This window comes from Trichosurus vulpecula, chromosome 1, assembly GCF_011100635.1.
Source record: "Trichosurus vulpecula isolate mTriVul1 chromosome 1, mTriVul1.pri, whole genome shotgun sequence".
In the NCBI taxonomy this organism is placed as follows: domain Eukaryota; kingdom Metazoa; phylum Chordata; class Mammalia; order Diprotodontia; family Phalangeridae; genus Trichosurus; species Trichosurus vulpecula.
The window spans coordinates 120883966-120897997 of NC_050573.1; the positions used below are offsets into that span (position 1 = coordinate 120883966).

Consider the following 14032-nt stretch of genomic DNA (forward strand, 5'->3'; position numbering starts at 1 on the left):
CATATACTGTCAGATATAGGTGCTTGGTTGGTCACTTTTACTTGTTTTCCTTCTTTACAAGAGAGGATTTTGTGGATGACACAAGGGGAATTTTAGGAGAAATTATTGTGGAACCGAAAAAAAGGCATCAGTGAAATACTTTTGTGAGATTTAAACTCTGCATGAGAACACTTACTATATGCAATTGTTTGATACTGTCTGGATTTGTTCTTCTCTTGATTCCTGTGCATAAGTCTTGTTCTTTTTAACTAAAATGAAAGTTCAATGAGGACAGAAATTATGTCTTAAACTTCTTGTTTTTCATAGAGAAGTACAGAGCCTGGTGCCTAGTATACACCCACTCAGTGTTGAATTTCTTTGTTCTTTTTCCCTCCTTTCCCATAGACAGTCTCTGAGGTCTCTTCCATCTTTCTCTATATGCTCTTATGAATCATTTATATTGGGTCTGTTGGCATTATGGTGTGCTTTTCTCTCACTGAAGACTGAAAATCAGGGAATACCAAGAAAAGTGCATTAGTTTTCTTAGATGTATTAATGATATCATCATTCTCTGATTGCCAAAATATAATCTGTAGCCATCATGGTTGTATTGGCAACCAAAAATGGGCTCCTTAGCACTTAGTCAACAAGTGGCCTTGACTAGTTTGGCTTTTTCCCCTGAACTGAATGCTGTTTGTATGTTGGACTGGAGTAAGCTTGTCAGCCCCTTCACCTTGCTTCCCTTGCTTAAGCTGATGGAAAGAACCTGTGCTTTCCCGGTCAACCCCTTCACCTTGCTTATGCAGATTGAAAGAACCTGTGCTTTCCCCCGGCGTACCTTACACCCCCGCAGAAGCTGGATGGTTAAAAGCAGCTCCCGTTGGAGCCAGAGGCTGCTACAGCTACAGCCACAGCTGAAGCAGGAGCTGCCAGTAGCAGAGCTGACCTACAGGAGGAAGCTGAACAAAGACTTCAGGCCAGTGGGTAATCTTTTTACTATAGAGGGGGAAGCATGATTTTGCTTTACGCAATCATGCTTCTCTGTAGCCTCCTGGTTACTCTTTCAAGGCGTACTTATTGGGCCTGGAAGCTTTTGATCAATATATCAAAATGGGGTTGCTGGTTCATGGGTTGGTTACTGTGGAGCCTAAATATATGTTTTGATTCTTCTGCCTTCTACTTTGAGAGTTTCTTATATCCGGCGGTTCCGAACCTTTCAGACATGTTTATGATCCTCTTTGAGATTATAAACTCTGCCCTCCTATTACAGTGGTAGAGAAGGGGAGTGGGGGAAAGCTATGTTAAATTTTTTAAAAATGTATTTATATATTATTTTTTCCCCATTTAAATGTAAAAACAATTTTTAACATTCATTTTTAAAACTTTGAGTTCCAAATTTTCTTCCTTCCTCCCTACCACCCCCACTCCCCATCGAGAAGGCAAGCAATTCGATATAGGTTATACATGTGTAGTCATGCACAGCATATTTCCATATTAGTCATGTTGTGAAAGAAAACATAGACCAAAAAAACTCAAGAAAAATAAAGAAAGTAAAGAAAAAGTATGCTTCAGTCTATATTCAGGCATCATCAGTTCTTTCTCTGGGGAAGGATAGCATTTTTCATCATAACAGATAGGTTAAATTTTTTTTAAAAAAATTCTCTTTGATTTGATTTTCAGTTCTCAACTGGCTTCTGTTGGTTATAAAAAAAAAAAAAACTATGGAGTGATAAATACTTGTATTAACAAATCATCAACAAACAAACTCTTTGCCTAGGGATGGAGGGACAGAGAAAAGCTCCAAGCCTCTTTGTGCTGGGTCAACGGAATGTAAGAGGAGGCCCAACTACTGAGTAAGGTATAGCATTAAGGCTTCAGGGTAGCTGAGAAGGAAGTAGGATTCTCATTGTCTTCTTTATCAAGAAGCTTCAGACTGTCCTAAGATGGAGAACAAAGACAGTTGGGGCAACTCTCCTCCCTTTCCTTTTTGGATGTGCTTCTGACTTTCTGGACTTCAACACCTTGCCTTAGTCGCAGTCTCATCTTGAATCTTCCCTCAATCCCTCAGGGCCTGGGGCCTCCCACCCTAAAAGATCCATCTGTCCCTATGGCCTTCTCACCCTGGAACAGACCTCTATCATACTAGTGTGTGGGATGAAAGACCCTCACCAATTAAAAGTTAATAAGGAGCCATGTCAAGATGGGAACAGAAATAAATTTTTTTCAATTCTCGAGAATTGGGCATCCCCTACTAGAACAAATCCAGCAAGGGAGGCACTTTACAAGGGGCTGGGCACCCATGATTACACCTAACATAAGAGAATTCCCGCCCACCTCTGACCCTTCTCACCATTGGCTGGGAGGTGGGCTTACAATCTGAGCACAAAAGCTAGACAAAGAACCTGGAAAATTGAGGCACAGAAACTCCAATTCCCATTCCCTTAGTTAATGATTGCAACTGAGGTGACACCTATAAATCTAAAGAAGGAGAATAGGATAAGAGGAGGGGGAGACCCTCTCCATTCTTTACAGTAGAGAAAAATAGGTCATTATGACCCTGTTCTTACTGAGCAAATCTTTAAACCAGAACCAGAAGAAAGAACAAAAAGTTTCCGGGTAAACTTTCCCAGAGGCTGAGCCATCAGACTCTCATGGCCTCAGAATCTTCCCCTTCCCTATATCTTGATTTTCAAACACTCCTATATATAGATATGAATATTATACACATCCTGCCCTGTTTAGTCTTCACATTTCATTTACTTACCTCACACACTAGTCTCCTCTCATTGGTGTGTTCCTGCCTGGACCTCCATTTCAGGGAAGGTCCCAGGCCTACCAGCCTCCATTCCATTCCCGGCTATGCTTCTGGCTTTCCAGACTTCAATGTCATGTCTCCAAGTTGGTACTTTCAGTTTTCCCTCCCACTCCCAATGTATCCTGTTCCTCTTTTGTGTGCTATCTTTCCCATTTAGCATGGGAGTTCCTTGAAGTTAGACATTGTCTTTTTGTTTGTATTTTGACCCCAAGGACTTAGCAAAGTGCTTGGCATAATAGTAGGTATTTGTGTAATGCTTAGGGCAACTAGGTGGTGCAGTAGATAGAGTGCTGTGCCTGAAGATAGGAAGACTCATTAAGGGTTTATAAATGCTTGTTCACACCCTGCCTACCTAGAGATGAGGGAGAGAGCAAAGAAGTGTCTACCAAGGTGAGATGGAAATGCAATACTAAGCATAGGGTACATCCCATTACTTCCATCTTTTGATAAAGAAGTTTCTCACAATGAAGTGGGTTTTTTTTGTGATATTTTCTTTCAATTAATAGAGGTATTATTATTATTGTTATAAGGCAAAGTGCAATGCAAAAACAAATCAGTAATATATGACCTATCAACTCTAATGGCTTTCTATTGTCACTAAGATGAAATATCAGCTCTTCTTTTTAGCTTTTTAAAAACTTCACATGCATTTATCATTTCTCCCTCCCACACCTCCCCATTGAGCAATAAATAAACCCTCATAACAAATATGCATAGTACAACAGCATAAATTCCAACACTGGCTATGTACAAAAATTTATTTTATTCTGCATTTTAAATTATTTCTGAGGAAGTCAGGTGGGTCAGTGGATAGAACACTGGGCCTGGAATCAGGCAAAAACCTGAGTTCAAATATTGCCTCACAATGGGGAGTAGAAATTTAGCTTGCCGTACAAAAAAGGAAGGGAAAAGGGGATGGGAGGGGGGCGGGGTGACAGAAGGGAGGGCTGACTGGGGAACAGGGCAACCAGAATATATGCCATCTTGGAGTGGGGGGGGGAGGGTAGAAATGGGGAGAAAATTTGTAATTCAAACTCTTGTGAAAACCGATGCTGAAAACTAAATATGTTAAATAAATAAATTAAAAAAATATTGCCTCAGATACTCACTTGTTGTATGACACTGGGCAAGCTACTTAACCTCAACCTGCCTCAGTTTCCTCAACCATAAAATGGGGATCATAAATAGCACATGTTTCAGGTTGTTGTGAACATCAAATAAAATAATATATGTAAAGTGCTTTGCAGAGCTTAAAGTGCTAACTCAATGCTAGTTTTTAAACAAACTGTCATCTCTCTGGAAGGAGGGAGGTAGCATATTTCAGCTTCAGTACTCTGGCAATCATGTTTCATCATCACAAAGGAAGTTTTTCAAAGTTGCTTTTCTTTATAATGTTGTGATCATTGTAAAGTTTTTTCTTTTCCTTACTTCACTCTGCATCAGTTCATTGAGGTCTTCTCAGTTTCTTTCAAAACTGTTCATTTCATCACTTTGTGTGGCACAGTAGCATTTCATAATATTCATTTTTTATAATTTATTTAGCCATTTCCAATAGGAAATGACAAGGAACCTCAGAAGTGCTTCAATTTGTATATATCTTATTATTAATTATTTGGAACATTTTGCATGAGTATTCACAGCTTGTCTTTCTGCCTTTGAAAACTACATGTTCATATCCTTTGACCATTTATGTATTGAGGAATGATGCTTAGTCTTGTAAATTTGAATCAGTTTCTTATATATCTTGCACGAGACCTTTATCAGAGAAACTTGCTGCAAAGACTTTTTCCAGTTATTTCCCTTCTAATTTTAACCAGATTAATTTTGTTTGTACAAAAACTTTTAAATTTTACATCATCAACATCACCCACTTTATCTTTTGTGATCCTCTCTATCCCTTGTTTGGTCATGAACTATTCCCCTACTCATACATCTGAAAGATAATTTCTTTCTTGCTTTTAATTTGCTTTGGATGTCACTTTTAATGTCCAAGTCATTTATCCATTTGGAATTTATCTTGACAATGGTCTATGCCTAATTTCTGCTAGACTGCTTTCCAATTTTGCAATCAGTTTTTTGTCAAATGGTGGGTTCTTTACCCACTATTAAGAAAACTAATTTTTCTCTCTCTGTGCACATTTAAATAAAGCCTATCCCTGTAGTGAGTACTAGCTATATTTATCAGACTGCACATCACCTCTTTCCTGGACCATCGAAGTGGATTCCTAATTGGGCTTCCTGCCCAATATCTTTTTTTTAATCCAATACTCACTGAAGACAATACACTATCCTACATAGCATATTCTTATCACTCCAGCTGGTAGTACTCCTTTGTTCTTGAAATTAAGTTGTATCACATTGTATATTGGGCAGCTAGGTGGCACAGTGGATAGAGCACTGGGCCTAAAATCAGGAGGACTCATCTTCCTGAGTTAAAATCTGGCCTCAGACACTGACTAGCTGTGTGACTCTGGGCTTAACCTGGGCTTAACACTTAACCTTGTTGGCCTGAGTTTCCTTATCTATAAAATGATCTGAAGAAAGAAATGGCAAACCCCTCCAGTATCTTTGCCAAGAAAAACCCAAACGGGGTCACAAAGAGCCAGACATGACTCAAATGTCTGAACAACAACAACTTTGTATATGGTTTGCCATGGTCAAAATAAAAAAAAAAATCATGACTAGATGGCCAACTTCCTGGTGATGTGCCTCTCTGTCATTAATTAGGCTAGTTCTCAAGAAACACTTGGATAATCAGTAAGAATATCATTTAAGACTTTCCAGCATGGTAGAAACTGCCAGAGTTTGTTCTCTTTTGGTATAGACATGAAGAACCTAATGTAACCTCTATGACATGATGATGCCCCAGAGGAAGAAGGTGTGTGATCATCTTACAGATGGAAATTGATGAGAGTCCCACAGGATGGGCAAGGATGGATAGGTACCAATATGCATTGTTAGAGGGCATTCTAACTCAGAGGCCATAGCTCCATGTGAATATTTGAGTACTTTGTATATACTTTGTATTTGCCCATTTATGTATATGCTACTGTATCTCCCCAGTAGAATGCAAACTCTTTGATATCAGGTTGATTTTTTGTTAATCTTTGTATCCTCTATATCTAGCATAGTGCCTTATAAATAGTAGGCACTTAAATATTTGTTGAATTGAAATAATAGCCTTTTTTTCATCCAAGCAACAATCTTATCCATACTTTGATACTCTCATAAGGGCTTCTTACTGTCTTTCACTTTTATCACCATCCTCAGCCTCATCTAGCTTTAGTATTTCTATTGCTAATTCTCAGTGGCATTCCATTCATATTTATTTTCTATTATTTGCCCTCTAGTCTACCTTTTGCACATGTCTTTTATAAATCTAAGTCAGTTGACCCTTAGTAGCCATGTTGATCTCTTTAGGCAGCCTCCTTCCCTCCTTCGTTCCTTCCTTCCTTCCTTCCTTTCTTTCATTTTCCTTTTTTTCTTTCTTTCTAAATTAGAATTGCTTGCATTTGTGTAAGAAATTTGCTTTTTAGATTATCTCACCCCAACTGCCTTTCCTTGCAATATGTTTGACTGTGGAATTCTATGGTCTTAAATCATTTAGAATTCCTCATAAGAAAGGGAAAATTCTCCTTATTGGAAAGACCATGAAGGTATAGTTACTTTCTTCCAAAGTTCTAGTCTTTTTTCTTTCTGCAACCAGTTTCCATTTATTATGAATACAGATGTCATTCACACCTAACTGAAGTCCTGCCTCCTTTTCTCTGACTTGTTTACAGATGGAGCTCAATCATGTGGGACTGGGTACTTGGGGCTTTATACCTATACCAGGCCATGGCAAACATTATAATACCTTTCTGCAAATACAGTAATAGAATTTTAGAGTTGTAAGAGACCTTAGATAGCATCTACTTTTAAAAATCATTCAACTTCCTTTTCTCAATGATTTTTATGCAGATGAGTCCCAAATCTCTGTTTGTAGTCCCAGTCTCTCTCTGAAGCTCCACACTTGCATCACGGACTGTTTATGAAACATTTAAAGCTGGAACTATTACAGGCAACTCAAACTCAACACCCTCAAAACCAGAGCCCACTATCTTCCCCTAAAGCCATTCTTCTTCACAGTTTCCCTGTTTCTGTTGAGGTTACCATGGTCCTTCCAATCACCTAGGTTTGCAACCTCAAAGTCATCCTTTGCTCCTCTCTCTCTCCTTCCTCACATCCAATCAGGAACCAAGTCTTGTTCATTCCACCTCCACAATATTTCTCTTGTCCACCCAATTTTCTCCACTCAATGACCACTGCCCTAATTCAGGTCATCAGTTTTTACCTGAACTATAATAATAACCTCCTGTGAATTTTTTCTCTTTTGCTGCAAACTTAATAATTGATAAACATATTTAAATATTCCAAGAATGAGAGAATTATTTTTAAAAAGTACAAGTTATGTACAATATCTAAAAGATACACACACATGTAGTTTGAGGGATAGTGTGACCTAATGGATAGGTAGCAAGCCTTAGAGACAGGAAGACCTGGGTCAAGTTCTGCCATTGACACATAGTGATTTTGTGACCTTAAGCTAGTCATATGTGACCTTGGGCAATCACTTAACCTCTCAGCGATCACAGGCCCTCTATATACAGCAAGCTGCAGACAAGGTGGAAATTTATATTGGTAAAGATATCTCTGTCATCAGGGAGTTCCCAATATTAATAAAATCATAGGCCAAGTCTCTATCATATACATATGTGACTATGCTTACCTAACTGTACAATATGTGTGTGTAATTGTGTTCCCTGCTGTACTTCTTTTGATTATCATTTTTTTAAGTATGTCTCCCACTCTTGGAAGAGGGAAGGTAGGCTAGATGTACAGGAATGAGACATACGTTCTCAGACATGGTCAATGAATTGGTTTGTTTCACTTGACTATAGTATTTGTTACAAGTGAAAATTTAATTTGGGGTGAGCAGTGGGAGAGTGGTGGTGGTAGAAAGTGTTATTTATCTAATATCTGTATGTAGGCACATATACATTATGTAACATTATATAGAAAAAGTTTTAGAGATATCTAACTTTAATGTTCTTTGGATAGCATGTATCTTCAATGATGCTTTTTTTGCATATATAGAGACCTATATGGAAATGAGCATAAGCATTCATATACATGTACACACACACACAGAGAGACACACACACACAGAGACACACACACACACAGATACAAGTTTTGTTTTTTTTAATGCATTCGTCTCTCTGCCTCCAGTCTCTCCTCTCTCCAATCATTCTCCACCCAGGTCCACAAAATAAGTGTTAGAAAACACAGACCTAACTTTGGCAATTTCCTTCTTAAAAACCTGCAAGTACAACCGTAAAAATGGGAGGAGTTGCATTAAATGCCTAACAGGAGTTTTTTTTTTTAATTTTCCTAGCGTCCCTAGGGAGCCACTGATTTTTTTTTTTTTAATTAAGGGAGCAGCATGATCTCCTCACTTCGTACTTGACTGGGTGGGCCGAGGCTGATTAGGGAGAGATTGTCTGGATCTGACTTAGAGGCAAGTCATCCTGTCTTTCTGAGCCTGTCTACTGACTTGCGGAAGTGGAATAAACCTTCACTGAGTTATGGTGAGGTTAAAGTACAAAGAAGAGCAGAGCTTCTCCTTTTAAGAGGTTTTAAGCTAGGGGAACCCCCGTCACCCCTTTTTCTTTCAAGATGTAACCCTTTTAGCCCGGCCCCAGCTCCACCCTCTCCTGCCTCCGAGTTCGGGCTGGCTTACTTTTTAGTCCACCTGCCTTCGCGTGCTCTAGACTGTCTCCAGCCGCCGGTTAAATTCCAACCGTGGGGAGCCCGAAGCGGTAGCTGTGGCGACTTACTTTCTTCCTTCTTAGGCTTTCCCTCCACCTTTGGAGGCTAGAGGGAAGGGGAACTGCGGCTTCTGCTTTTCCTGCATCCCGCCCAGTCCGCTTCTCACTACATCCCTGGGGACCATGGCTTCCTCCGATGTGGCGCGGCATATGGTCTATCAGTCAGTTTTGGGAATCAAAGCAACTTGTGTCTCCTCCCAACCATGCAAAGAAGAAAAGATAACAGACGAAAACCCTCGTTGTTTAACTATGACTGGTCATGTGGGTTTTGAAAGTTTGCCTGATCAGTTGGTCAACAGGTCCCTTCAGCAAGGGTTCTGTTTCAACATTCTCTGTGTGGGAGAAACTGGAATTGGAAAGTCAACCCTGATAGACACGTTGTTTAACACTAATTTTGATAGCTCCGTATCCTCACACTTTCACCCGAATGTAAGACTTAAAGTCCAGACATATGAACTACAGGAAAGCAATGTCCGGTTGAAATTGACTATCGTAAATACAGTGGGATTTGGAGACCAGATAAATAAAGAAGATAACTATCGACCAATTGTGGATTACATAGATGCTCAATTTGAGGCCTATCTCCAAGAAGAAATGAAGATTAAACGTTCACTCTTTAACTACCGAGATTCTCGAATCCATGTCTGCCTTTACTTTATTTCACCTACAGGACATTCCCTTAAGTCTCTTGACTTGTTAACCATGAAGAAATTGGATAGTCGGGTAAACATCATCCCTGTGATTGCCAAAGCGGATACAATTACTAAAGCTGAACTGCATAAGTTTAAGTTTAGACTCATGAATGAATTGGTCACCAATGGAATCCAAATATACCAGTTCCCGACAGATGATGAAACTGTTGCTCAGCTTAATGCTTCGATGAACGGACATTTACCATTTGCTGTTGTGGGTAGTACAGAGGAGGTCAAACTGGGAAATAAGATGGTGAAAGCTCGTCAGTACCCTTGGGGCATTGTGCAAGTGGAAAATGAAAATCACTGTGACTTTGTAAAGCTCCGGGAAATGCTCATTTGCACAAATATGGAAGACCTGAGAGAACAAACCCATCTTCAACACTACGAAAATTATAGACGTTGCAAACTGGAGGAAACCGGTTTTAAAGATGTAAACCCAGAGAGAAAACCTGTAAATGTTCAAGAAGCATATGAATTCAAAAGGTATGAATCTTTTGGCGAACTTCAAAGGAAAGAAGAGGAGATGAAACAGTTGTTTGTGAAGCGAGTGAAAGAGAAAGAAGCTATTTTGAAAGAGGCTGAGAGAGAGCTCCAGGCGAGATATGAACGTCTTAAAAGAATTAATCAAGAAGAAAGAATGAAACTTGAAGAAAAGAGAAGAATTTTAGAAGAGGAAATAAGTGCTCTTGGTAAAAGGAAAGCTGCATCTGAACTAAAAGCCAGTCTTTAAATGCATCTGGTATCAGTTTTCAAAAAAGGCTCTTAAGACCTCCAACTTTATGTAATACAGAAGTTCCAAATTTATGTAGCACAGATGGTTACACAAGCAAAAGCTATTAAATGTTTAGAAGTATGCTTTGATTTTCTTTGCTGACTTTTTTCTTTTTTACTCTTTTTCCCCTAAGGCCATATCTGGTGGATGACCACAGCAACTAATAATATATGTGGCAATGATGATATTAGTCTTCAATTAACATTTCTCATATGTTGTTTCCTTAAGATACACTCAGATTGTCTCTCTGTATTGCCAAAATGTTGGCACTTTGAAAGTACATTGAACCAAAGGCAAAACTTCAGTACCATTTAAGTACCTTACTTGGTACAGTATGCGTTAAATTCATGTATGGACAAGAATCATCTCCCCCCCCCACTCCAGTGTGATCATTTTGATTATTTAAACATATTAGATGGCGTTTAACTCTCAGATAATTTCTGAAAAAAAAGAGATAACCAAGGCTATTTAACCACTTAATAATTTTATGGATGATTTTCATAGGTGTGTTATCCAGTTTGGGAGAATGAGTGTAAGCTTTTGTAATAAACCTTTATAATGGCTTCCTTTGGAGTGCCACATTGATAAATGTCTTCATGGCTGCTGTATTATTGTTATTATTTTTTTAAACGAGTACACAAAGGTCAAAGTACTCAGACATATCAACTCATTTTCAAGTGATTATCGCCTCATGTGTCTTTATGATAGGAAATCTGGTTGTATCACATTGATTTTGACTTGATTTGTACCGCCTAGTCATTTTATACTTTTAAATCCTGTCTTATTTTGCCTGGGAGAGAAAAAGAGAGAAAAAAAGAGGTTTAATCATTTTTATCTTTATCCAAAGACATACAAAGAAAAGTTAGTGCTTAGAAAGTAATCTTAGATTACTTACTGTCTAAAGAAATTAAACAAATTCCAGGTAATTCTGTACTGCCCAAGTATTCTGTGTGTTTGGATTTAGAATGTCTTGGTATTGTTCTAAAAATAAGCGATTTCTAACTCTTAGGTAGCAGCAGCAGTCTCTCATTAATGTCATCTTTTTGTACTTGTGATATTTTTTATAAATAATTTGACTTGACAAATTTCTGTACATATAAGAGCAAAAACAAAACAATGTCACCATATTTCGTCACCTGCTTGTGCAGTCAGGAAATCAATTTACACTGTCCGCTGAGGGAATCCTGTTCTCATCTCTTCTTTATACATCTAAGTCTTTTCGTAGTTTTAACAATGACAAATAGTGGCACAGTAATGAGGAACATGAGCAACATAGTAACTAGAGCAAAGAATCATGTTGGTAACATAGAAATCCTCTTGAAGCCATTAGGAAACATTCAATAGGAACCAGTAATGGGATCTTCAAAGAGTCTAGTTCAGATATTTTGAACAAGCTGTTAGGTTACCACATGGAGCACATTCATCATTCATTTTGCTCCCCTTAAGCCTTCAACACTTCAGTACTCACTCTTTTAGAATGGTCTATTCCAAAGGGATAGAGCAAGCTGCTAAAGCAGGCTCTGATCCCTGTAATCTCCTAACACAGGGTTCTTTCAAACAATCTGCACCAAAACAGCTGTTGTAATTAGAAACTAGAGAGACTCAATGCCAAAAAGGAACAAAGAAAGGGGAGAAAATTTGTTCTGAATGCACTGGTTAGATGATCTTTTCTTTAAAAGGAAGCATACACATAGAAGAAAACAGAAGGAAGTTCAGAGGGAGACACAAGCAAGATGGCGTTGAAACTGTGTCAAATTTATAATATACTTTAAAAAAACCAAGCTGTACATAAAGGAGATTCATAGTTTCATATGTAATTTTCTTTCTCCTCTTTGAATATGGAAATTTTATTTTTTTTCTCAAATTCAGAGTAACAAAAAAATTAATCTTTTTTTTAAAGGAACTATACAAAGCCAACACTTTCAATACACACTCTGGTTAAAAGTATATTAAAGAAAATCTTAAGCAGACAGCTTTAACTTAATGAATGAATAATGCATTTATTTGTGCTATTTGCAAAGCACTAGGGATACAAGTAGAAACACATTTTTGGAAAACACTAAAGACTCAACTGCAAAGTTAGTTGAAACAATAATTTTATAAAAGTAACAATATAAGTAAATCCACATAAATTATCAGCATTCTGTAAGAAGAGATAGTAAGAGGAATTCCCATTTAAAATAATTTTAGAAAGTATAAAATAGAGCAAGGAATAGTTTACCTATCAGATTTATGGAAAAGAAAACAATTCATGACACAACAAGAGATAGAGAGCATTACAAAATGCAAAATGGATAATTTTGATTATGTTAAATTGAAATGTTTTAACATTTAAAAAGCCAATGCAACAAAGATTAGAAAGGAAGAAGAAAACTGGGAGAAAATCTTTACAACCAGTGCCTCTGATAAAGACCTTATTTCTAAAATATATGGGGAACTGAGCCAAATTTATAGGAATACAGGTCATTCCCCAATTGAGAAATGGTCAAAGGATATAAACATGCAGTTTTCAGAGGAAGAAATTAAAGATATCTATAGTCACATGAAAAAAATGCTCTAAATCACTATTGATTAGAGAAATGCAAATCAAAACAGCTCTTAGGTACCACATCCCTCCTGTAAGATTGGTAAACATGACAAAACAGGAAAATCATAAATGCTGGAGAGGATGTGGGAAAATTGGAACATTGTTACATCGTTGATGGAGTTGTGAACTGATCCAGCCATTCTGGAGAGCAATTTGGAACCACGCCCAAAAGGCAATAAAAACATTCATACCCTTTGACCCAGCAATACCACTTCTAGGGCTGTATCCCAAAGAGATCACACAAGTGGGAAAAGGACCCATACGTACAAAAATATTTATAGCAGCTCTTTCTGTAGTAGCAAAGAATTGGAAATCAAGGAGATGTGCATCAATTGGGGAATGGCTGAACAAGTTGTAGTGTATGAAGGTAATGGAATACTATTGTGCTATAAGAAATGGGGATGATACAGACTTCATAATAACCTGGAAAAACCTACATGATATAATGCTGAGCGAGTGGAGCATAACCAGGAGAATAACCACAGATATATAGATTCTGTGATGACTAACCCTGATAGACTTTGCTTTTCTCGGCAATAAAGGTGCAAAGAAAACTCCAAAGGACCCACATTGGAGAGAGCTATCTACATCCAGAGCAAGAACTATGGAGTCTGAATGCAGATTGAGGCACACTTTATGCTTGCCTTTTTTTCCCCCTTTGTTTTTTTTTTCTCTTTTTGTTTTTGTTGTTGAGTTTTCGGTTTTTTTTTTTTGGTTCTGTTTATTCTTTCTCATGATTCATTCCATTGGACATAATTCTTCTTTACAACTTGACTATTGTGTAAATAAGTTCAATGAGATATAGAAGATATATCATATTCCATGCCGTCTTGGGGAGGGAGGGAGGGAGGAGGGGGAAAGAAGAGCTGGAACTCAAAATTATGTAGGACCGAGTGTTGTAAACTAAAAATAGAAAATCTCAAAAAAAACCAGCGGTTATAAAACTTCAAAAAAAAAAGAAAGTATAAAAGACCTGGGAGTATACCTATAAGAACAAACCCAGAAGCTGTATGAATGGAATTATAAAAAAAGTATTATACAAATAAAATCTGATTTAAATAATTGGAGAAATATTAATTGTTCATGGGCAGGCAGGGCCAATATAATAAAAATGACACTTTTACCTAAACTTATTTATATATTCAAAGCCATACCAATTGTATTACCAAAAAACTATTTTACAGAGCTAGAAAAAATAAAATTACTTTGGAAGAACAAAAAGTCAACAATATTAAAGGAACTAATGAAAAAAGATGTAAAGGAAGGTGATTTAGCATTACCAGACCTTAAATTATATAAGGCAGTATTTATCAA

General features: G+C 37.6%; 1 protein-coding gene across 1 annotated transcript; it reads left to right on the forward strand.

Moving 5' to 3' along the window:
* The first annotated feature begins 8787 nt into the window (after positions 1-8787).
* LOC118829739 (septin-10-like) lies at positions 8788-10089 on the forward strand. The gene has a single exon (XM_036736638.1). It carries the CDS (start codon positions 8788-8790, stop codon positions 10087-10089), a length of 1302 nt encoding a protein of 433 aa, XP_036592533.1.
* The last annotated feature ends 3943 nt before the right edge of the window (positions 10090-14032 follow it).

Bases quoted from the DNA above. Each gene is read 5' to 3' on its own strand.
- LOC118829739 (XM_036736638.1), top strand. From the start codon at position 8,788: ATGGCTTCCTCCGATGTGGCGCGGCATATGGTCTATCAGTCAGTTTTG.